The sequence below is a fragment of the Lissotriton vulgaris genome, chromosome 1_1 (assembly GCF_964263255.1).
Source record: "Lissotriton vulgaris chromosome 1_1, aLisVul1.2, whole genome shotgun sequence".
NCBI classification, from domain to species: domain Eukaryota; kingdom Metazoa; phylum Chordata; class Amphibia; order Caudata; family Salamandridae; genus Lissotriton; species Lissotriton vulgaris.
In genome coordinates this window covers 1,497,572,088-1,497,597,465 of record NC_141685.1, presented here as the reverse complement: position 1 = coordinate 1,497,597,465, position 25,378 = coordinate 1,497,572,088, and the positions used below count along the sequence as shown (strand labels likewise).

Here is a 25,378-nt window from a genome sequence, read left to right as displayed (position 1 = left end):
CACTTCCGATTCTAATGCAATAGGTCTCGCGTAAATGCGAGTCCTATTGCATTTTCAATGCTTGCTTATAAAGTCCTTTCTGTGACGTACGTGGCGGATTGGATATCCCGGCATGCCTCTGTTCGAACTTGCGTCTCACAGTTTTTTTAAAGAGCTTGCTTTTTTTTGTTCGAGTGCTTGTTTTATTCTCATGCACTTGCTTAATAAGCAGCCACGCACATATGTTTTGGTTACTGAACTATTCCAGCTGTATACATTAACAACACATCTTTTTTTTGTGGCCCTAATGTTGCCCCCAAACGCACACTACCCTGGTTGCCTAAAAACGCTTCTTCCACAGCTGCTTTTTTTCCTCTACGCAGCAAAATTACATTGCTACGGCATGCATGTGGTGTCATTATTATTAATCCTTGTCTCCTAGGACCAGCACAGGGATTTCATCTCGACAAGGCTGACTTCGGCAGACAACACTCAGACCAGGTGCAAAGATTAATGTGTTTCCCTTAATTTTATCAAGGGTAAATCACGTACACAGCTTCACAAATCTGATGGTTCTTCCTTTATTTCTTTTAGTTACCAAACCATTCCAGTGGTATAGGTTTATCAGCACGTCCTTGTTTTCAAGGCCCTGACATTGCCCCCACACGCTCCCTACCCTGGATGCCTAACAACATGTTGCAATTCTGCCACAGCTACTGCTTTTGTTCCTCTACGCAGCAGAATGACGTTGCTTCAGCCTGCATGCGATGACTTAAGGATTTCCTCTTGGCAATGTTAGTAGAATCACCCGGCCTCATACAGATCACTTAAAGCCAGAAACATTCAGAAAACTCATAAAAATACACACACATCTGCAGAAGACAGACATCAAAATTCAAAAATCAACAAATTACAATACAACATAATGTTTTCACTTTTTGATACCAAAAGGCACCCCACTCCCTGTATTAATTGCTCACAAATTCACATAATCGCACAGCTGCCTCTTCCAGTTTAATAAGATGTTTTCCTTTCTATTTGTTTTGAATTTCAGTTTTTTTTGTTTAATATAGAGCATAATATTTTCATTTAAATAGAGCACTGACTCCATCCACAGGTGCACATTGTCAGAACACAAACTTCCATAAAATAGAAAATCAAAACACGTGTAATAATCTTGCAGCGCTCAGAGTTGTCTCTTGACGCACTTGCACTCTGCACATATTCCCAGAGTTTCCTTGCACATTAACATATATGTCCCTTTGTGCAACGTTATCCTTAAAGAATCTGTACAAACTTTGCAAGATGCTTTCTACAAACATGAGTGGATACACACATTTGACTTAAACCACCACACATTTCATTTATAGGTTTTAAAGCAGAGCTAATCACCCATAAAACTGAAAGACCTTCTGCAAAAACTGTACAAATTGTGAGATAGCAGACAGTAATAAAAGGTGCTATTCAAATGTCTCTGAAAAGGAAAAATTTCAGGAGCAAACAATTGCTACATTGTTCCCTGCTTCTTTCTGCTTGCAGTTTCAGACAGGCACAGGATGAACTAGTCTAGGGAAGGGGAGGGTCAGAGGGGAAAAATAGCAAAAAGCTTTAGAAGCAGTTCACATGTGCACACTCTTCGGAGCAGATTAGAACTGTTTCTGCTTGTAGTAACAGTATTTAAACAGCAGATTCATTATGCCTAGGCTTTCCTGTTTTCAGTTTCTATTTTTGGTAAATACTGGTGGGGTTTTTTCAGTGTTTTCAATACCTTAAAAAACAGTTGTTGTCAGTGGTTACACATTTTTGCGCCACTAAAAACCACAGAAAAAGTGTTTTTCCAGTGTTTATGGAACGGTTTGCTTTTATAATTGCTTGATTTTCTGCACTTATAGAACATGATATATAGACAATGTACAAATAGTATATATGAGGTCCAAATAGAGTTTTGCAAATTAAACTTATTGTAATACACCATACAATACTTCTTCAGTGAGTCTTTGGTCATGTGCGCTCGCCCTTTCCTTCTCATGTAAACTTCTGTGAAAAGACCCTCTCAACATTGGCACTTGAGACGGGCAACTCCAAAACAGCCAGTACACAATTTGTTAACTCTGGCCACTGACATAGCTTTCCCTGCCAATACTGGTTGCAGTGCCAAAGTCACTAAAGGTGTCGCCCATCCTACTCTCAGGAGAGGTTTCACATCTACACCAATTATGCTGAACACTTGGCAGACAAGGGTGATTTCAAACTCTAGTTTTTTTTATTATGTCCACTACAGAAGTTATGTTTTCCTGTAAAAATCTTATAATGCAGAGATTCTCACATTTCTTGCCTTTGGCACCATCACTCAGCAAACATTCTGTAAAAGCTTGCCACAATAATAATATAGAATTCATAGCCCCTTGGACTGAGAACAATCAGCTATAGGACACAGTTGAGATGACTCTTTCTTTGATGCCGCACAAAGCACAACATAATAAATATTTGTGTTTTAGTTCCTGTGCATAAGGAAACAGTGCACCAGAATTGACTGAAAAGTCAATAGCATCCCTCATTAACCCTGAAGAATGCAAAGATGCTTTCAACATACCATCTAACAAGTGGCAAGGATCTCCTACAGGGAATCACTTCAGCTCAGGATTGAAATCAATTTTAACAGGTCATCACACAACTGTTTCATATATGTAGCTGAATCACTGCAAATACAAACAATATCACTCCAATCCTTGTAGAACTTGGAAAGAACATTTTTTGCAGAGCTTTCCAAGTGACACTCCAGGTTTTCCAAAAGTCTGGTGTCATGTTTTCACCACTATCCCAGACGATTGATGATAGCACTCTCTATAAATATACTTGTCACTATACCTTACATTAAATGATTAAAGCCTGAGGTGTTGGCAATTCACCTACTATCAATACTGACCCACTAGAAACTGTGGGCTAATGTATTAAGGGTTTGTACCCATTCTCTGTGGGTAAATGTGATTACACATAGTGAAGTAGTGTGGCTCACTGGTTAGAGGCGGCAGACCCGAGAGCAGAGGACGGCCCGGGACCAGGGTTCGATTCCCGGCGCGGCAGGTTTCTGGACCAGGGTCAGCGGACTCGATAATTCTCTCGCCTCGGTGCCCACTCTGATCAGCGATCACACTCGGCAACTCTGGGCATTAGCTTGCCTCATCTTCACTAACGCCCCACCAGACCGCCGGGGATGCCTGGTCTCACCCTGGAGATACCCATTAAGGGACCATCTCTCAGGGAAGCCGGGAAGGGGTTCGCAGCGGTCGAAGCGCCTTGGGACCCTATGGGTAAGTAGTGCGCTATATAAATGCCAATACATACATATCAGGAAAGATTCTTATGAAACAAGCCATTTTACTGATCAGTGAAAAAATCAAACGCAGCCAAAATACCAAATATGATTTTGATATTTCCTGATTCCCTACAATTTATAAAATAATTAAGAGACCTAAAACATGCTTCTAAACCCTGCATCTTTAGACCAAAGACCACAAAACTGAAAAAGGGAAAAGGATGAAGAAACAATGTTTTTGTGGCATTCCTAAACAACAAAACTCAAGCAGAATAATGTTAGCCCAGGCTTTGTTTCTGCTAATGTTACATTGTATTGGCCCCGCCATGATGGAAATAAATGACTCTTTCACTCTCTTTTTCCTTTCTTTGAATGGCATTTAGTTTGTGGTAGTTCAGGTGTTTTTTCAGTGTTTATATGTTTTCACTGGTGAGGGCTATTTCTCTTTCAGTTGGGTTTTATCTGTTATTATAGGTTTAAACCTAAAACCCCACAGCCTAATTATGCCTTTAAAATGGAGGCCATCAGAAAGACAGAAATGGAACCACCAAAAACAGAAAACCTCCACCAGCCCAGATAATTTCCCTACAGGGCGGAGCCCAATCCAGTTCTTTTGATATATACCCCCCATCTATTAGCCAATTCTTTGTACTGCACCTTTACCATTGTTTTGTCTTTCTCATGATGTTAGCCTGTTTTTAGGTTTCGCCTACACAGCGCTTCCGAAATCTCTTGTAATAAAAACAATTTTTTAAAAACCTGCTAGCAGGGCATCAACACCCACTTTGTACTTATAGTCCTAGCTTACGAGAAGCAAGCATGGCAGTAAAATAGACTCAGTTGCTGCCACACTTGCTTCTGGTAAGCAACAACTAAAAGTACAAAGTACGTGTTTACGCGCCACTTGCAGGTTTTTAAATTACAAATAAAAGGCATTTTCATTTACAACGCCAATAGCTCAAGCTCTTTTGAATGCGAGACCTATTGCATTGCAAATGTTTGTTTAAGCAAGGCAAAGTCCTTAGGGTTGTGGTCCCAGAATATGCAGCAGGGGCAGTCCTTCAGAGTGCAGAACCTTGGGGTGCAGATCAGGTTTCTGGCAGGGCAGCCCTTCTTCTCATTGCAGTATCAAGAACAGATTGAAGTTGCTTAGCAACTCTTTCATATTTAAGCAGTGTTCCTGGGCTTCAAGCAGGAGGGCAACCCTGACCAATGGGACTCAGGGTGCCCCCTAGGTGTATGACCACTTCCTCCAAAGTGTGGCATATTTTTGTCCCCGAAAGCACTATTATTTAAAAAATCCAGCATGTAGCAATTCTCTCTTTGGAGGTTAGATCTGGCTAAGCCAATCCACGGGCATGGCTACGATTCCCCAAGATTCCCCTTCCAGCCCCCTTACTAATCTAATAATAGGGGCTCCTGAATGACTGGGATTGCATGATGTGGGGATGAGTTTGGGCTGTCCTAAAGTGTTATTCTCCCTCTGAAGAACAGTTTGCCACCTCTCCCACAATCAGACAGTAGATTTTACAGCTGCAGTTCTCCACCAACAGGAAAGTCATTGTCTCTGTAGCAGCCCATTTCATGCCTCATTAAGACAGTTTGGCTCTGTTTGAAAGTGGCTAACCAATCAGGAGAGGGCAGCTGGAAAGCTTGGTTTTGGCTTACAGAAAATACATTTTAATTACATGTTTCCATGATAGTTATTACAAAATAAGCAGTGGCAAGTTGTTGGATTCATCATACCTATCATTTTAAGTCCTTGAATAACTTTTTACCTTACTCCTGTCAATATTTATACTTAAATAAAACATTCTAAGGTTAGCACATGGATCTAGTTATGTACAATGCAGAAAAGAAAAATTGGCATTTTTTCCCTCACCAGAGCATATAAACCATATTTTATATTGTCCATGTTTACAGTTAAATTACAGCCTACCCTAGGGAGACCTTAGTCGTGATGTATAGGTACAAAATAAGGTAGATTACTACTTTGGAAGTACCTTTTTTTCCAAAGTCAAATTTGCATATAATTTAATTTTAAAGACAGTGGGCAAAGCAGGGCTGACTTTGAAATGACAGCAAAAAAAGCACAGCAGTGCATAGTACAGTACAGAAAATCTACTGGGCCTCTAAACCTCCATGCCACATTTTATACTGAAGACTTATAATAAGTAGTTTGAATCCCCCTTGCCCTATTGTATATTGGGGACTTACAGGGGTCTGTCAGTACAAATTGTAAATATACCTAATTAACATGTACTTTTAATCATAGTACAGGCCATGGGTCTTGTCAGCAGAGACTAGAGCACAATCAAAGTCAGAAACCCAACACCTAGTAGTCAAAATAGGGGCAAAAAGTGAGGAGACACAGCAAACAGGTCCTGATTTCTCACATCAATGAATTAAACTAAACTGTGTGAGCATCACATTTAACTTACAGAAATATATGAAGGGTATAACTCTCAAACTATGTAACTGAGCCGAATCCAGTTGAATTGACCTGTAACCTGTCCCTGATCATCAGGTAAATAGTAAATTATAGACTGACATTTTTATTGCATTGTATAGGCAAAATTACAATCTAAAGCCAAGTACACCAATAGTTACACATATAGTTAATGCCTTACTAATCTTATCCACTGGTATTTGTTGACAGTCCTAGGTGGTTTTAAAAATTGTGGAACTGCTCAACTGGAATTAACCCATGTGGAGCCTTACTTAGTACCCATAATGTCCTTCCTTTTCATTTCAGTGCAATCTTATAATGTAATCCTCTTCCATGATAAGTGTTATTTGATTTTTTCTCTCACTATTTTCGTCATATGTCTTAATGCCCAACTTATTTTGCATGGCCTTTCTGAAATGCCATTCGCCAACTGTCAATTATTTTCTTGGATTACCAAGAGCCAGTTTGTAGTGTTCGGGGTATTTCACTACATTATCCCCCTTTGTTGGGGTTTTCACATGTTCAACCAAAGAGGACGATGGAGAGTGAAATATAATTTTTTACTGGGGGCAACAGAGGATCTCTGCTTTACAAAAAAACATAATTGACCTGATTTAGACTTTCTATGGTGGATTTAACCACTGTCAATGCGACTGCATGCAACACTTCCCTCACACTGTTGGTTGATAATTTACTATATGTATAATATTGTGTCATGTCAGCAGGGATTGTCAGTTTGCGGGATAAACCCCAAAATGTTCACTTTATCTATGATAAGTGGTGGAATTCCTGCCAGCATATTTGAATACTGGATTAAAAGAGGGGGTTGCTCTTTGGGTGTTTAAGAACCCCACAGCGAGGGTGCATTGCCTGTACCAATATTCCACACTCCTTGACCATTGGTAGGCTTCCACGGAAGCCACCATCCTTCTCAGCAGTGCTTAATTTGAGCCATTGGTTTCCGGTGCTCGGCAACAGCACTTAATTAGGAGCACTAGCACTATGACAGTCTGCCACATGATGGTGCTCTCTTTCGTAATTTAAAGATGAGCAGAACAACAGCTGTTTATTAATTCAATATACATTAAAAACGATTAACTCCTGACACATAAGCCATTCTTATAGCTTTGGAGGCTTGGAATAGTGTCAATAATCACACTTGTAAGAGTGTTATGGTTGGTAGTTGCATAGGTATTGTTGCTGGCAGTACTAGCCTGGCAATGGGTGGTTAAAGCTGCAGTGGCTTTCTGGCGAGGGCCCTGGCACATATTTTATTACAAATCACTGCTTCACAATGGTAACACTGCCACATATGGTTTGCAGAAAATACACCCTAGGCTTAGTGGAGCATCCGCTACTGTCTCTGTAAGTGTTCATGTCAAATTGGCACGGCCTTGTTCATGGAGTGGGAGGAGCCTTTTTTATCAGGACATCTGCTATACACCCCTCCTAATTGGGCAGGGGAACAAGGAACACTCAGAACGAAATCCCACTGAAAACAGTTACAGTTCTCAATACAATGTGTGTTCTAACCGATAAGCATTATATTCTAAGGTATATATACTGCGGTCAAAACTCAATGAAAACTGACGGAAAACAGGAAAAATGCAAATGTGGGGAAAGCCAGGTTCTTTCATTTAGAAACAGAAGGAAGTTGTCCTAAGAACATTTAAACGAACATGGCATATCGCGTTACAATCATCAAGAAGTTGTATAAGCTTTGTTTCTATGTACACGATTTCAGTCTATCGGTATCTTAAAAATATAACCAGCCTGGCAGCGTATTTCTTTCAATGTTTACTGGAAGGGTCTTTTGCTGTGCCAGAATGCTTGGTGTGCTGAAGACATAATCCAATCGCTGCATTAGTTATTTTTATAAGTAACTTTATTGACATGTTTCAGAATTATAGTAGCAGCCGCATAGGGAGACCGAATTTGGACACTGACATTAGTTACTGTTGTCAAGATAAATCATATAAGCGTCATACCTTTCTTATCTATTAGCAAATTATGCTAAAAGTAAGCCTTTCCCAATTCCAAAGCCGCCAGGGGTCCAACACTGCTAAGTGCTTTCCATAAACAGCCATCAAATGTTATAGGAAAGACTTCAAAAATATAGGTGCAGATACAGTTTTTGTCTTCAAATCAACAATTTCACGAAAGAAAAATATGTTGTATGGTTTTTAAAGAATATATTAATTCTTTCAAACTTATTATAAGATCCAATTGATTACTTTTTTATCATGTGCATCTGTTTTATAAACGTACCTGTACACTTTTTCAAATTACTGTTTCGTTTTCCGTGCGATCCAAGCTTGCACATAAAGTTCTCCTCCCAAAATTCTGCAAACCAGACATTTCTTCGATTATTGGCCAGGCTGCGACTTCTAAAATATCGATCAAATGCTGTTGTAAAAAAAAAAAAGTAGAAAGTGGATCATTATTGACAAATGTATGAACAATTTCTATGAAAAATGTTGCTTTCAAACGTTTGCTTTTATGCAGTGAAAATGGCGGTGCTGCTTGAAGAAACTGAGTGAAAGGCTGGCATGTATCAGTGGATAAAATTATAAATCCACTGTTAGAAATGAGTTTTATGGTTGGCTGGGGTATGCACCTAAGCCAGCCAGAACCCACCACTCTAGTCAGGGTAAGGGAGTTACACACCCAAGATAATGCCTGCTCAACTCCTTTGAAGCTTGGCAGAGCAGTCAGGCTTATCCAAGAGGCAATATGTAAAGCGTTTCTTCAACACATTCGCACCAGTAATTCTGCATTGCATATAAACCAAGACCAAAACATGCCCGGTTACTCACCGATAATATTCATTACTCCGAGTCCTGGTCTCCCCGGTCCCTTTCCTTAACAGTGAGCAGCTAGTCTGCTCTACAGAAACCTATTACCTAGCTGAGCTTTTGCACTTCCCCCAACATGGCGTCACCATCACGTGACAATAAAGGGGGAAGTGCAGTAGAGAAACCTCCTGAGAATACCAAAGAAAACAACCCAGAAAACAAAACAATCACCCCAAAAATTAAATGCAATACAGGGAGGGAGGGAAGGGCTCAGGAATGGGATGGGGAGACCAGGACTCGGAGTAATGAATATTACCGGTGAGTAACCGGGCATTACCTCCTCGTCCTGTCTCCCCGTCCCATTCCTTAACAGTGAGCCCATACCCAAACACACTGTGATTGTAATAAAAACAGACCAGAAGGTGCGAGAAAAACAGGTCCCTTTAATCAACAGAAAACAGTACATATCACAAACCATGTATCGCAGACAGGACATGAGCGCCTAAGGCAGCAGAGGCCGCCATCCCCAACTGAAGACGATAATGTGAAACAAACGTATGGGGAGCAGCCCATGTGGCAGCATTACAAATGTCCCTCAAGGAAGCCCCTTTGAACATGAGCCAAGAGGAGGAAACGCCCCTGGTCGACCTACCCTGAACAGAAGAGGGGAGAGGACAGTGGGCAGAACTGTAGGCGGAAACCACAGCACCCCTGACTCAACGCGTCAAAGTGGACAAAGAAGGACAAAGACCCAGTCCAGAGAGGCCATAGGTGACAAACAAGGAATCAACCTTAAGGAAACTAGAGGTCTGTTCCAAGTAGATGCTGTGAGCCCTCGCCACATCCAACAAATGGAGGACCAGTCCTCAGGAGAGGCAGGATCCGGAAAAAAAAACCGGGAGAACAATATCCTCCTGACAGTGGAAAGATGACAACAACTTAGGCAGAAAAAACTGACTGGGACGGAGAATGACCTTGCAAAAAGGGGGGAGAAGCCATCAAAGTCCCAATCACACCAAACCGCCACCCAAAAGTAACGGCCACCAGGAAAAGAACCTTATAAGAAAGGAACTTAAGGTCCACTGAAACCAGGGCTCGAAAGGGGGGGCCCGTCCAGGCCTGGAGAACCATGGGAAGATCCCAGGCAGGCACAGGAGAGCAAGAAACAGGACGCTAAAGCAAAAAACTCTGCAGAAGGCGAGCCACCAACAGAGAGACAGAGGACACAGAGGAACCCCGAAAAGCCAGAATGGCAGCCCACTGCGCACACAGGGAAGAAACAGCGAGCCCCAAGACAAAACCATCCCGCAAGAAGTCCAACACCCTCGTAGCCTCAAAGAAGGCAGAAGAGAGACCCTTCCCAAGACACCAGGAGGAGAAATTCTTCCAATGACGGGCATAGGACTTCAAGGTGGAAGGGCGTCACGCCAACTGGAGACACCGGGAAACCTCAACTGAGCAACTTACCCATAACACAGATAGGCACCAAGGACTGCAACAAAGAAAAAAAAGAACAGGAAGTTTCTCTAATGCACTTCTCCCTTTATTGTCACGTGATGGTGACGCCATGTTGGGGGAAAGTGCAAATTTCAGCTACGTATTAGGTTTCTGTGGAGCAGACTAGCTGCTCACTGTTAAGGAATGGGACAGGGAGACAGGACGAAGAGGTAATGAGCCAATAACTACTTTGCCAACTTGTCAAATGTCATTACATCACAGTTAGTGCAATAAAACAAAGACGTATAGGTTGCACACACATATCATGAACCCACCATCACTGCACATACAAATGGTTATAACAAGGAAACATGTAAGTCAGCGTATATCGACATACACGCAGTCCACAGGCCATGTGTGCTTCTACTATGATCTATATGGTAATTAGGCACCAGCTGCAGGGCACAGCAGCACCAGTGTGCCTCTTAGCAGTAATATGGTAATATGTATACTCAGGGGCGAAGCAGGAACCGGACCTCTGTCGTGGGCCTTCCCTGACCTGCAAGCTGGAGCTCTAGTGCTCCCATGTGCAAAACCGGATGAGGGGGGCACATACTGTCAGGTGGTAACCTCACTGGGTCCCCAGCATTCCGCCAGAACGAAAGGGCTGTCCTCCAATGGCGAGGAGTGCCGGGCCACCATGCAGGGAGCACTCTGGTCTGAGTTCTCTATCAATGGCTTCACTTTGGCAGAAACACTAATGTGGCAACTGCGACCTCCACAGGGAACTTTCCGAGGGAACACCAACCCTGCGGGTGAGCTTACTGCTCCTTCCCTTATGTGCTCTCCCCAGAGTCAGGAGGACCACAGAACCTGCACTCCCTAGCCAGGCCAGTGCTGCAGCATCGGAGGGTGGGGGGGCTCCCACCTCCTCCACAAAATCGGTCACAGCACAGAGCTACATCTCCATTGGTAGTGACCCCTGCAGCTCGGTGAGGACCGTGACATTGCAGGTGATGTGGTGCTCCAATCATTGGGGATTTCCCTCAGTGCCAGCCGAAGCATGGAAACATGTGCTGCTCCACAGTGAATGTGGAGCACTTCCGACACGTGCTACTTGGAATCAATTTTGAGTGCTGACTCTCCCTTGTGCTCAACAGCCTGGAAGCATTATGCCCTCACGATTGGGGAAGTCTGGTACCAGTAAAGTGCTCCCAAATCCAGAGAATGGTTTGTGACCAACAATCCAAATCTGGGAGAATCATCCTGACCCTCAAGAACCCCCGTAGAAACAGGGAGAGGGCATGCGACCAGTCCCTGGAGACAAACGGGGAGCATGAGAGCAAGGAACAAGCAGCAGGCCAACATATCAGGGTCCTTGAGCAAAGTCCTTTTTGTAACCCAGCAGGCCACATATCAGCACAACAAGCAAGTCAGTCCAATGGTGGTTCTTCCAAGCAGCACAACAGTCTCCTGGCAAGGTGCAGCAGGTAGAGCCAGCAGCGTCTGGTTTAACGTCCCATGCAGTGTCTAAAGATACTGTACTTCTACTCAAAATGTCTTTAATGTGGAGGTCATAAGAGTATCATTCATTCACCTGTATGTAGACATTGCAGCCATCCACTCTGCCCAGCAGAAAGAATAAAATGTGGAGCACCCTACCCAGTATTTTATGGCATAGTCCTATGAGTCAAGAAAGCACGGAGAGCTTTCAAGGTATTTAGGGGTATTCCTAACTAATTTGCAATCTGAGCTGCAACAGAATATTAGCTCACATTGACAAAATATCAGCAGACATCGACAAAATATCAGCAGACATCAAGGAGGGCTTATTTACAAGCGCCTTGCACTGCCGGTACGTTTACTTTACTTTCTCATATTAAAAGTAAGGCACCAGCGGCGATGGGGCTTGGAAAGAAGCCCCACAGTGTTTATTTTCCACATTCTCCGTTGCATAAAAACACGATACAGCTCAGAAAAGCATTGTCTTGTTTCTAAAGGGTCTGGCCCTTTAATAAAATTAAAACTTATCTCAAATAGTTTACATTCATGCTCCCAGAATCCCCTAGACACACTATAATGTTTTCCATCCTAGCAATCGATAAACGTGTTCTTGTAGTTTCAACTCTGAGAACGAGATTGGTAGCTCATAAAATATGTTTACAGGGTAAACAAGTGAATAATACATACTGCATCTTGAAGGTGTGCCTCATACTAGAAGAGTTTAACTAACAGTGGAATATTTCCATGCAGCTGTAGTAACAAAACATGTTTTCTCGTTGGCAGAGAACCTCTGGATAATATTAGGGGGTGGGCAGGAGCAGATAAAGGGGCAGGAGAAGCTTCCTCCAGAGAGGTGACCCACAATGGTATGGCCCACAGAACTTGTAATAAGTATGCATTATCAATGACCTGTAGCAATGGTATGCTTTCTAATTGGTCCAGTAGTTTTAAGCATGTGCATTAATAATCCTACGTTTACATATCTTAAAGCTGCTGTTTATTTTCTTTCTTTACTGTCTGACAATCTTATGGTGATAAATGTTTTTTCCTTGATGTTCCATCTCTGTGTTTCCAAACGACCTTGTTGTTAGATGTGTTGTTGCTTATTAGAGCACCCTATTTTCACCCAGTGTATTGGGAACCTTGGCCAAATGTATGAAATAATTTACCGTTTGCAAATTTTATGATTGTGCCATCTTAATGGTCTTTTGGAATGTACTAAACCCCTTTTGCGATTTATTAGCAGGTTATCGAATCTCAAAATGGATTTCGAAGTAAATCTCAAATTGATATTTGGAAGGGGCATCTTTAGGTCATTCCTTCCAAATAGTGATTCACTATGGTATGTGTAAATGGTTACAAGGGAAATCTAACTGCAAAATATTAAAATAACAACATCGGATGGCACGCCCCTAGAGACATCCTACCCTTTGTGAATGTAAAACAAGTCTATTGGGGAGTATACAGTTGTTCAGGGAATCACTGCCTAGTGTTTAATATGCCTTTAGAAAGTTTACACCTTTTAATTGTTTTTAACACAGACCCATTTCCTTTAAGTAATTGGCTCAGGTTAAAAAAAAATCAAATACAATCACAGACATCAAGATTTTCTGAAACCAGCAGGCCATCATTCCTGTCATGGCCACTCTAAGGCTATGGATTCTGCCCATCAAATCCACCTGGCTGTTTCACTTTTGATCACCTTTCTTACCTTCTTACTGTGAGTGAGCCTCACAGCTGGTGACTCAGACATGGTAAACTCATGCTAAATGAACTGCACATGTTTACCGCCACTGTCAGCCTTTTAAATAAAGGCCACTGTAAGGGTAAGGGCCACTTGTCTGGTTACACGTGAACATATGTGAACACGTATAAGAGCTGCATGTGTGAGACTCCTGTCATGCGCAGCCCACTAACTGCTCACAGGTAGTCTGGTGCAGAGGGGTCTTTGCAGGATTGGATATTGACCTGGAGAAGGCCTTATCAAGTAAGTGTACACTCATAGGGAAAGTCAGTGTGGTTTACTGTCTCGTCTGCAGTGAAACTCCATTATACACCTATGGGGGAGATTGCCTTAGGGTGCAGCTTTGCTTCTTTTTGGCCTACAGAGACCAGCGAGGTGTCGAACTGGGGTGGAATCTGTATACCAAACCCAAATAGGATATTTCAAAGAAGATATCTGTACAGCTCATTGGTCATCCAGACTTCACTGGCTCAGCTCAAGATCAGAGCTCAGGCCTTTTATCACCCGACTGGGCCAAGTTAATTACATTTCTCTCCAGCAGCAGGAACAAAGACTTCTCCACTCAAAGGGAACAATTAATAGTGCTTCACTCAGCTCCTGAGGAAAGAGGTAGGGATAAAGGATCTGCATCAATCGATCAGATGCCACACTGTACCAGGATGGGCCTGCCCAAGCCCACTGAACAAAGGAGGAAGCTCAGACCTCTGAAGTCAACACCGGTGGGGGCTCCTCTTTTAATATTTGGTAGGTAAGGCCCTGGCAATAATGTGAGTGAGGGGCAAAGCTGAGGCCCCCAAAGGCGATGTGACTAGTGACTCCTGGATGATGCATTTTGAATTGTCTAGCAGGAGCACTGGGATGGGGCAGAGAGGGGACGTGGCACCCGAGGGTAGGCCAGAGGTTCTTCGATTCTAGAAGCGTCTGGCCCCTCTTAAAAGGTCTTCAGGGGAGAGAGCTGACTCTCATTGTGTTCTTCTGCTGGAAAACAGGACTGGGGGTGACAGCCATGGACAACTGATAAGAGGAACCCCTGATATCTATCTGGCCTAAGATGTGTGACTACAGTTGTCCTTAGGACCAGTGGGGGTCTCCCCAAGACCAGGGAAGCTGGTCCCCTTACAACACCTAAGGATAGCTGGGAGAACGTGACTTCTGCACCAAGGGAGAGAGGCACCAAGGGAGAAAGAGCAGGATGGGTGTTGTAGGGTTGAGCCAGTGGATCCAGCGCCCTACAAAGTGCTCCAGTGGGCTGTGACTTGCCACCAGGCTTCACAATTAACCCCAAAGTGAGCAAAACGGCCCAACAGGGCCCCTGATATGAGAGGACAAAGGATTTGACCTTTGATACACCTCATCATGATCACAGAATGTGTGGGGATCCACTGCAGTGCTGGGTGGGCCAGGGATAGGGAATTGTCACAAGAATCATCCACCATTTTTAAATCCTGGGAGGCGACGTGCGTTGGGCCTATTCCTGAGAGCTCGAGAGACCTTAGTAGTTTACTCAAGCCAACAAATAATTATGACATTTAATTAAAATAGCAAAATGTAGAGTTTTAGGTATGTGGAGACAGCAACATTCAGTATGTAGATGAATGTGGATCCAGGATGTTTCACACATGCTATCACACATGCTATCACACATGTCTACATTGAAACAGCACTGGAGGTACACATCCTGCCAGGTGTATTATCGTGCACCAATATTATTTACATTGGTGCCATATTTAGTATATTCTAATACCTGGATTTCTGCAATCCCTGGATTATTGCCCATCTCTAATTTCTTTACTTATGACACACCCTATCACCAATTATAAGGAACAGACTTCAGAATTCAACTGTAATAAGTTATTGCAGTCGAGTTCTGACATCACAATGACTGCTGCTAGAGCCAACAAACAGGTGAAAAACAGTTCATGTCACATCGCGCCTTTTTAATGCAATGACAATGAAACATTGCTTTTCTTTTTTCTGTTCTATGTTTCTAGCTTACAGTGAAATGCAGAATGAGCATGATTATTTTTTAGTTCCTTAGATAATTTTCGAAAATTTAGAATCTTTCTGCATGGTTCTACACAATCTGAGCTATTGCAGCTTTTGTTTTCAACCTGACTTGTACTGAACTGCTTCTAAATTCTTTTGCAACAAACATCTAGCAGGGTTTTGATGTGTTTAATTTTGTACTAGAGGTTCTTTTTGTACTCTTCATGTTTGCAAACATGCCATCTCTTTCATATGAAAGAGCTATGTACCACCAAGAAGCAAAGTGCTTTGTGGAAAAGATGATGCCATGATCATGTGCTATATTTGATAAAGAACCTCCTATTGTATATGATAAGGATTTTGCAAGTCACCTCAGAGTTCAATACCTTATAAAGGAACTCAATCTTCAGCATCGTCACTCATGGGTTATGGAACTCGTTGGTGGTTTGCAATATTCTTGTAAGGTACGACAGGCGGGACGTTATCCCTTATATATGTATATATAATATGTATATATATGTGCTGTACATAGTAGCATGCATTCACAATACAAGGTGACTTGAAAATACATTCCTTGAAAAATACGCGCAAGCAAGCATGATTTAGAACCATTCTGTTCGCAATATTCTATAGTTAAGGTCCTTAGGCAATGCAATAAACATTGCCTTAGAAACTCTCCAGAAGATCTGTGCTCATAGTTCATCAGAGGACTTTGACTATCTGGATTAGAGAGATCCCAAAAGGAAAGACAGACCTTCCTCATTTCAGTTCTCAGAATCTCAATTTCAGAGTTGTGTCACATAGTAATGTGCAAAGTTAATTTTTTCGCCAATGACATTTGCACAGTTCACCATTTTTGTCCTTTGTGATGAATGTAAACAAATCCAATTCACTTTCATCTTTTTCTCCCAAGGTGCTTCTGCGAGATTATTTTCAAATTAGAGGAGGCTAATATTTACTCTGATGTAAATTGACGATTTCGATAATGTAAGCAGAGTTGTTATCATTAGGTTCACCTTGTGCATAGTTTCTCTACGTACAATGGCAAATGTTTGAAGAATTTCTACATGCACAGTGAGACTGCGTAGAAGGAAACATAGTGCCTAATTACAATAGACCTGTTAATTCCCATTGAACTACTGCAATTATAGGTTTAGTGGGAACATCGCTACTCAGTGGTCCTCCACCTGGAAACTTCTTTTGCTGAAAACAGGTGGAATACTATTGATGGAAGACCATGGAAAACATGCAAAAATCAGCACAAGAAGTCACACTTCCCGATGTTATTTGGCCGAAAAATCATGATCCCCAATATTTCCCTCCATCCAAAACTACTGAGAACCCTGATAACGGTAAATCTGGGAAAAGGCAATAATGGGGACTTTTACAGGCCATTCACAAAGAGAGACTTACGGTTTTCTGCAAAGTAATTCTTATGTAGACCCATTCAGTTAGTGTTAAGTAAGGATATGTGTGTCATAAATGTTGCAGAAGTCCCGTGTTTCATGTAGATGTGGCACAGATCTTCAGACACTCTGCAAGGTTGCCAAAAGTGCTTGGAAGCATCACTCACCAGTGCTATCAAGCACATTTCAGGAAAGCAATGAAGTAATACACTAAGGGCCAGATGTAGGAAGCCTATTACCGGTCGGTAACGGCCAAAATCGGCCGTTACCGACCGGTAATAGGCTTTTCCTATGTAGGTGGCAAATTTACTGATTCGGTAAATACCGAATCGGTATTTACCGAATCATCATTTACCAATTCAGTATTTACCGAATCCGTAAATGACATGTAGGAAGCACTTTAAACAGTGCTCATGCGCTTTAAGGATTCGTTATTTACCACCAACTATTAGTTGGTGGTAAATAAGGAATACCTTAGAAAATGCAAATCAATGCATTTTCAACTGTGCCATGTGGCAGACATGCATTCCCTTAGGGTATGTATGTGTGCCACATGTGCACACAAGCACTAATCAGGGGTGCAGCAGGGTGTCAAAGTGACACCCTGCCACACTTGACTCTTTCCCTACTTTAGGTAATTGACATTCATTCCTATGGGCCTCCAGGCCCATAGGAATGAATGGCAATTACCAAATCGGTAAATACCGATTCGGTAATTACCGAATCTTAACGAATCGGTAATTTTTGCCGAATTTTTATCTCCATTGCAATGACCGATTCGAAAATACCGAATCGGTAAAATTCGGTATTTTCAAATCGGTAATTTACAATTACCTACATCTAGCCCCCAGTTATTTAGTAGCCACAGAGTTCATCTCTACAAAAATACCATGCAATAGTTAATATGTGCATCTAGGTTCATAAGAACCAAACAATTGGGGCCTTGCTTAAATATAGGAGCCAGATGCATGAAGAAATCGTTTTGTGATTTCCTAATTGCAAATCTGTGCGATTCGCAATTATTAAATCGCAAGACTGAATGCATGAAACTGTGTGGAACACTTTTGGCAATTCCTAGGGGAACGCACATGATCTACCTCATAATTATGAGGTAGGTCACAATGTGCAATCCCCTAGGAATCGCAAAAAATCACAGGGATGGTGGACTGCTGGGCTCAGCAGACCACCATGTCTGTGATTAACTTCAAATAAAGCCATTTTTTTAAAATGCAGCCCGTTTTCTTTAGAGGAAAACGGGATGCGTTTCAGAAACAAAAATGAAAAGTTTTCTGTTCATTTTATAAGAGCAGGCAGTGGTCTGTGGGATCACTGCCTGCTCTTAAAAAATGATTTTCCAAACATTCATAAAGGTGGAGGGAGCGAATGGGTTACCACGTAATGGAAGTAGGTGTTAAAATGCAAATGTTTTGCGACCGCATTCACGGTCACAAAACATTCATGCATACCTTTAGGATTGGCTATTTGGAAGGGACTCCCTAAACACGCCCCTTCCAAATAGCAAATAGCAAACCCATTTTGCGATTCAGTAACAGAATAGCCATTTTTTTTGCAATAGCAAATGGGCCGATTCTGTGATTCGGCCCGTTTGCGAGGAGAAAAATTCTTGATGCATCTTGCCCTAAATACTCTGAGGTCTGGTGTGAAATAGTGCACCAGTGGTGCTGTAAAGTTGCATCTGTCCAAAAATTACAATGTTTGATCCTAGAAAAAATATCTCATAATGCTGACTTTGTCTTACTGTTAAGGAAGGAGTGAAGTTCGACTTTGATGTGTGTATTTACTGGTCCACAGGCTGAGCCGTTAAGGTATTTGTAATGAGAGTGTTCTAGTGAGGGGAAGCAATCTGAGAAATGATTCTAAATCCTGGTTCTAGACCTATGTTCAGGGTGTCTTAAGGTTTCATGTATGTTGACCGCAAGAAGTTGATAGGAGAAAGTTAGACATAATTAATGATGGTGATGAAGACAGGTGATTAGCAATGGACTTGAAGAAAGTAACAAACCGTTTAAAGATCAGGGGCGACTTCTCCGCTATGGTGGAGGAGCATTGCCCCACTGCTGCCACCCAGCAGAGACAACAGTGAAAAAATAAAATGATAAGAAAATCATTTTATTAGCATTTTCTTTTTCACCATTGCCTATACTAGGTAGACAAGTCACGAGGCCAGGCCATCCTCCTTAGCTTCAAGAGGAGTTGTGGGCAATACTAAGTGTCTATGATGGTTTGGCCAACCATTTTAGGCCGGCCAAACCGTCATGCACATTTAGCATTTCTCCACCTGGCTGTGTTGTACAGCTGAGTGGAGAAAAGCCACAGGCTCCTAGGCCCTATCTGAGCAGCACACCAGGCCACTGTGAGGTCTCAGATTGTATTCCCAGCATCTGGGAGCCTGCAAAATGTGCACCAGTCAAGGATCGAGAGAGGAGGAAGATGGAGCGAAAGCAGTGTCAGGTAAGTCGTAATTATTTTATATATACAATTATTTTAATGTATTTGTGTGCCCGTCCCCCCTTGCTGCCCTACCACCTCACATCGGGAGCACCTGTCACTGTTAATGATGACATTTGTTTTGAATGAAATTCTGACCTGTGTCATTTAGAAGAAGTGGATGGCCCTTAGGCAAGCTTAAGAGGGTGGAAGAGGCAAAATGGAGGACATTGTCAGGTGGGATTATGGATTACTTTGATAGTCTGATGAAAAAGATTTTACAGTAATCAGATTTACGCAATACTGTTATTGATCAGGGTTTTTTCGAGGTTCAGGTGAAGTGTGCACAACTTCGTCAAATCCTAAGGCGATAGAAGCAGATACATCATTATTTTACTAGGAAATGAGGTCATTCATTAGGCAAACAAAATGGACACTAAATATTGAGGAGGGAGGATTAGGAAGTCAATCTCAAGGAAGAGAAGAAATAAGACCGTATGATGGATTATTAGAGAAGGATAATTAGCTTACTTTCTGCTTTTGATAAGTTCAGCTTGAGAGACCAGATCGCCATCCAGCATTGGGTGGCTTTGAGGAAAATTGTCATTTAATTTTGGATGGGCACATTTATTGAAGGATAGTAATGTGTGGGTTTTTAGTTGAACATATGAAGAACTCAATCAGTCATGTAATGTAGGTACTTAATGAACTGTGGTGACATGGCCAGATTTAACAGGGTATTTTTGGGCTCTGCGACATAAAAACGAGGACAAATGTCACTCTGGGGATGTGGCCTCCTGAAAACAAACTGTAACTTTGACTGTGATGTTTTAAAACTCGACTCTGTGCTAGCGGACAACTAAAATCTGCAAATTCACTGGCTTTCTGCAGAGGAAAGGGAGGAGTTTAAGCTAGCAACTCTCTACATTAAACACCAATTATTTTTATCAATGACATGTGCTGTTTCTTACAGAATACATCATTATCAACTAGCATGCAATGTTCCAATGAGTTTTAATCTGCTAGTACTCAAATGGAAGTTTCTAGTTGACCAGAGGTCATTCTATTCAAGTACATTGACAATAGCAGTCCTCTTTTTTTTAAAGCAACAGATTATCATTTGTTGTTTAAAGTGAAGCTTAAGACAAGGCTTTTTGATCAAAAGCCATATAGTCTGTCTCTGTTGTCTTCAATAATTTTGTTACAGCTACATTTCCAGGAGATCTCATATGGGGTGAAATTTGTGGTATTATAAACACCCATTATAGACTGGTAAATAGATAGGGGTAAAGTGGGAAGTGTAGGCCAATGTGAGACCAGTAGGAGAGATGTATATAAAGATGGGATAAGGGAAGAAGTGGGCTAAAGCCACTCAAAAAGAGAGTAAGAATGTATGAGGAACAAGAAACAAAGTCAGAAAGTCACTTGTGATAAAGGAAGTTCTTGCTTCTTTGTTGTAGATGTTGATGACTGTATAAAATAGAGTTTATGGTTTGGGAGATGAGAACCACTTTCAAGCAAACATCAGAATCCCTGTCCGGTTGAACCACAAAAGTCACTTAATTAGCCTGTCCTTAAGCTCTTATAGCTTGGCACAATAGCAGTCAGGCGTAACTTAGAAGCAATGTGTTAAATATTTATGCAATGCATTGGGGGTTGGAAGCGCACACCAGGAGTAATCAATTATTTCCAAAGAATACACCAACTACAATACAATGGTGCAGCAGTGAGACCCTCGCTGTCTTACGAGAGCCAGTGAACAAAGGAATGTAGATGCTACCAAGATGGTCGCAGCACTGCGCACTGTTCACAAAGTGGTCATAAAATGACCCTCCAAATGGTATAGAGACAAAATATCGACTGGACATAATATCGAGTTTAAAATATAGACTGGACAAAATATCGACTGGACATAATATCGACTACAAAAATATCGTTTTTCAGGTAAGTGAAGTAATATCGACTGTATAAAATATAGATAGCAAAAATATCGATTTTTTAATAATATATAATATTTTATAGTGTATTTTTATGTAATAATATGTGTGAATAGTGTGTATTAATGTTATAAAATATTTTATTACATGAATTTTGTTTTGATAATAATTGCGTAATGTAATTCTGTAGCGGGTTGTGGGTTTATAGGGGAATAGGGTGGGAAGTAATTTAATAATAATTAATTAATTAATATATGTTTGTTAATATTTTTAATTAATAATTAATTGATAATTAATTAATATTAATTAGTTAATTAATTAATATAATTTTGAATATATTTTGTATTAGTAAATAATTGTTAATTAATTAATTGTAATTAGTTAATTACATTAATTAGAGTACATTTTTTATATATATAATTTTGTGTTATTTTTAAGTAATTAATTTTGATAAAATAATATTAATTATTAAAATAATTACACCTAATGTTGTAATATATTTACTTTATTGTTATTGTTAATTAATAATTAATTGGTAATTAAATAATATTGATACATTTTTGGTAAAGGAGCATTTTTAGGGTTCAGGGTCAGTTTTCAGTTCATGGGTAAAGGGGTATTTTTAGGGTTCAGGGTCAGTTTTCAGTTCATGGGTAAAGGGGTATTTTTAGGGTTCAGGGTCAGTTTTCAGGTCATGGGTAAAGGGGTATTTTTAGGGTTCAGGGTCAGTTTTCAGGTCATGGGTAAAGGGGTATTTTTAGGGTTCAGGGTCAGTTTTCAGGTCATGGGTAAAGGGGTATTTTTAGGGTTCAGGGTCAGTTTTCAGGTCATGGGTAAAGGGGTATTTTTAGGGTTCAGGGTCAGTTTTCAGTTCATGGGTAAAGGGGTATTTTTAGGGTTTAGGGTCAGTTTTCAGGTCATGGGTAAGAAGGGGTATTTTTAGGGTTCAGGGTCAGTTTTCAGGTCATGGGTAAAGGGGTATTTTTAGGGTTCAGGGTCAGTTTTGGGTTTTTGGGTAAAGGGGTATTTTTAGGGTTCAGGGTCAGTTTTGGGTTTTTGGGTAAAGGGGTATTTTTAGGGTTCAGGGTCAACAAATCAGATTTTAAAAAATTATTTTTATTATTTTCATTTATTATTTTATTATTATAATTTAATTTAAGTCGTTTTAAGTATATTTTAGTAATTAAAATTTAATATTAATTTAATTTAACACTGTTTTTAATAAAGTCGATATTTTTTACATCTATATTTTTGTTAACGATATTTTGTACTCGATATTTTTGTACTTACCTGTTTGTAGATACAAACTCGATATTTTGACTGTCGATATTTTGTCCACGATATTTTGGCAAGTCGATATTTTGTCAGTCGATATTATTTCAGTGATCCCCTCCAAATCATTAAACAAGATTATATACAATGAACCAAAAACTTTATAAAACACATTGACGCAGTTATACTTGTAAATGTAAATCTTTACATGTAGTTTAGGGTCAAAGGTTAATTAACACCACATTTTGATAGTGTTAACATATAAAGTGAAGTGCAATTCATAGCACAATTATCATCATAAAGTACGCATAATTACAAATGATCATATCTTGACAATAGATCTTGTAGGTGCCCGATGCATTTCGGGACCGAAGAGTCCCTTCTTCAGGGGCCAAACTGTAAAGGAAAATAATGAGCATATATCACTCAACAGGGTTACATGGTAAAAACAGCAAGTAGTTACTCAATAATGTACATATTGCCATGACCAAAAGATAATATAGCTAGTTGATGCCTGCAGTGCAGAAATAACCACCACTTAATGCCTGTGTTCAGAAAAGCCAATAGGCTCCAAGTGTATGAAATAATAGTAAGAATTATGCGAAAGAAAGAAAAAGCAGTGAAACCCTGCACCTAAAGCGATAAGGAAAAAGAGAAGAAAAGAAGAAAAGCAGACTGTGAAGCTGAACCACAAAAACCTCAGGCTTAAACCCTGTTTCAAAGGCATACCTGAATGTCAAGAGATGTCGATTTCTGAAACATAAATGCGGAAACCACTGGTTGTGAAAACGTCACAATTCATTGAGAGCTAAAACGCTCGAAAACAGAGCACCATATTAACATCCAGTCATGGGCTCCCACCTAAACAAGATTCAAATTCTGAATGGGTAGCCAGTAGAAACTTCTAGACCGCTGGCGGCAGGCGAAAGTTCATATGAAGTGCTAAAAAGGACATGAAAGGTGCAATCCAAGTTCAAATAAAACAGCAAAGAGCCAGGATGTGTGGAATCGTAATACCTCATAAAAACAAGTAATGCACTCACCAAAACGTAAGTCATCAACTCCACTGTGTTTGAGATTCTCACTAGCCCCCTGGAAAAAGGGGAAATTAACGTAAATCAAAAGCCTACAAATCAAGGATTCGCTAAAACATTTCGGGGAAAGGCGAAAGCATCGAGTATCACCACACAAACTCACCCATTAGTAGCCGAATGGGGGAATGCCGAAGATACCACCAGGTTGAGAAACGCTCCCGGACTGTCCGTGGCGTGATAACAGCCCGACAGTCCCTGGGGGTAGCGTCAAATTCAATATATCGTGACTACACAATGTCCTGCATTCTGAAGTACCGGAGATTTCGAATTTATAAGCAATTCAGATTGCTGTTGAACCTTAGACCAAACACTACAAGACTAGCGCACTTTGAGTTTCTGCCCTGAGGAAGCCCAACTTGGGCGAAACGCGTTGGCTGTGTGTCCGATCATCCTGTACAAAGAATATGTCCAAGGATGAAATAAAAGTGAACTGTGTACAATATTGAAGGACTCTCACTCATTCTGTGAAAGAGTGGACAAACACTCTTTCTTTTCTGTTGCCTCTCTATTCTCATTTTGCTCATTTGTTTATGGTCCTTGGGTGGTGGACCTAGGAGGCGGGCAGCATTTGTTAAAATCATTCACATTGACATTGTTGTATAGAGAAGGTTGTGCAACTAATTATTCCTTACTGCCTTGTTGCTGTTTTTTTCTGCAACTCTCTGCCCCCGCTGAGGAAGAGCTGTACTCTTATTTGAACAACGAGTGATCTCCAAGCATACTGGCTAACCTCCTGTTTTGAGACTCAAGGATATCAAACACTCAGCTCCTGCTCCAGTTCCTGGTCCATTGGAAGTGTATCCAGGTGCTTGATCCAGTGGAATATGACACATGCTCTGCTGCGTGAGGAAGAGGCAATGCATCGCCGCTGTTGTGAGAAAAGATCCGGTGCATCATACATGGTCAGAATCATTGCATTGCTGCAGCTGCCGGAGAAAGGATTGATGCATTCCTTCAACTGTGTGGAGAAACCCGGCACATCACACTTGGAACAAACACATCTCGGAACCAGGCTTCATATTCAGACCTGGCTCAGTGCCATGGGTGCGTGGAGAAAACCGATGCATCACCTTGACTGCAAGATAAACATGGATGCACTCTGCATCTCACTGTTGCGACTAGGATCAAGGTACACTTGTTCAGTGGGCCTTGTGTGACTCCTGTCCCTGGCCTGCACTCCATTGCGCTTGATCTGAACTCTTTACTTTGTCGCAGTCTAGTGTGACTAGATAACCTCAATAAGTGCTTATTGCTTTTAAATGCTATTTTTACTTTTATTCTTTAAGGAATCATATCTTTACTTGTACTTATTAGATTTTTTACATTTGGTCTTGTTTAAATTATAAAATCATAATATATTTTGCTAAACTTTTGTGGAGTCTTTTTGTGGTGTTTTCACTGTCTTACTGTTTGAAGTGCTGCACAAATACTTTACACATTGCCTCTTAAGTCAAGGTTATCTGATCGGTGCTAAGCTACAAGAGGGCGAGCACAGGATCATTTATGGTATGCATCTGGCCTACCCTGACTAGGATTGTATTTCATGCTTGGACAGGGTTTCCTACATCTGCCAACCAGAAACCAAATTCTAACACGGAGGAATTGGTGGACTGTTTAAAAGGCCAATGTACTAGTCCTTAAGGAGGTACTTTTCACATGGGAGAATGCATTCTTCTCCGTCTAGAGGTAGCTAGTGTATCTGGGTTGCTGGGTACAATCATGTTTTGGGAATACTATAAAGTATTTTGAGGTCAATAAGATGTAAGTGTGGGTACCAACAAATGGAGTGGTTGCTAACTGAACTGACAATCCAGAGACAAAATAAGATTACCTAGGGAAAGGATCGGTATTTGAGGAGGCTGCCAGTCCTTTTAAAGTTGAACTGAGTGGGTTGATGAGGTTGAGGGTACGATTCTGGTACAAAGGTATGTTGTTTGGAAGAGCGGAATGAAGGGATCAAAGGTGTAATGGATGGCAATACACAAGTGACACCAAAGGCCGATGTCCAAGGA

The 25,378-nt window shown here is 41.1% G+C and overlaps 1 protein-coding gene across 1 annotated transcript in view; it reads right to left on the bottom strand.

Moving 5' to 3' along the window:
- Positions 1 to 25,378, bottom strand: part of LOC147750721 (metabotropic glutamate receptor 8-like) — a 2,581,536-nt gene that overhangs the window by 1,220,598 nt on the left and 1,335,560 nt on the right. Inside the window, exon 6 of the mRNA XM_086967414.1 lies at positions 8,013 to 8,150. Coding sequence (XP_086823540.1) covers positions 8,013 to 8,150 — 138 coding nt within the window. The remainder of the gene's footprint in view (positions 1 to 8,012; positions 8,151 to 25,378) is intronic.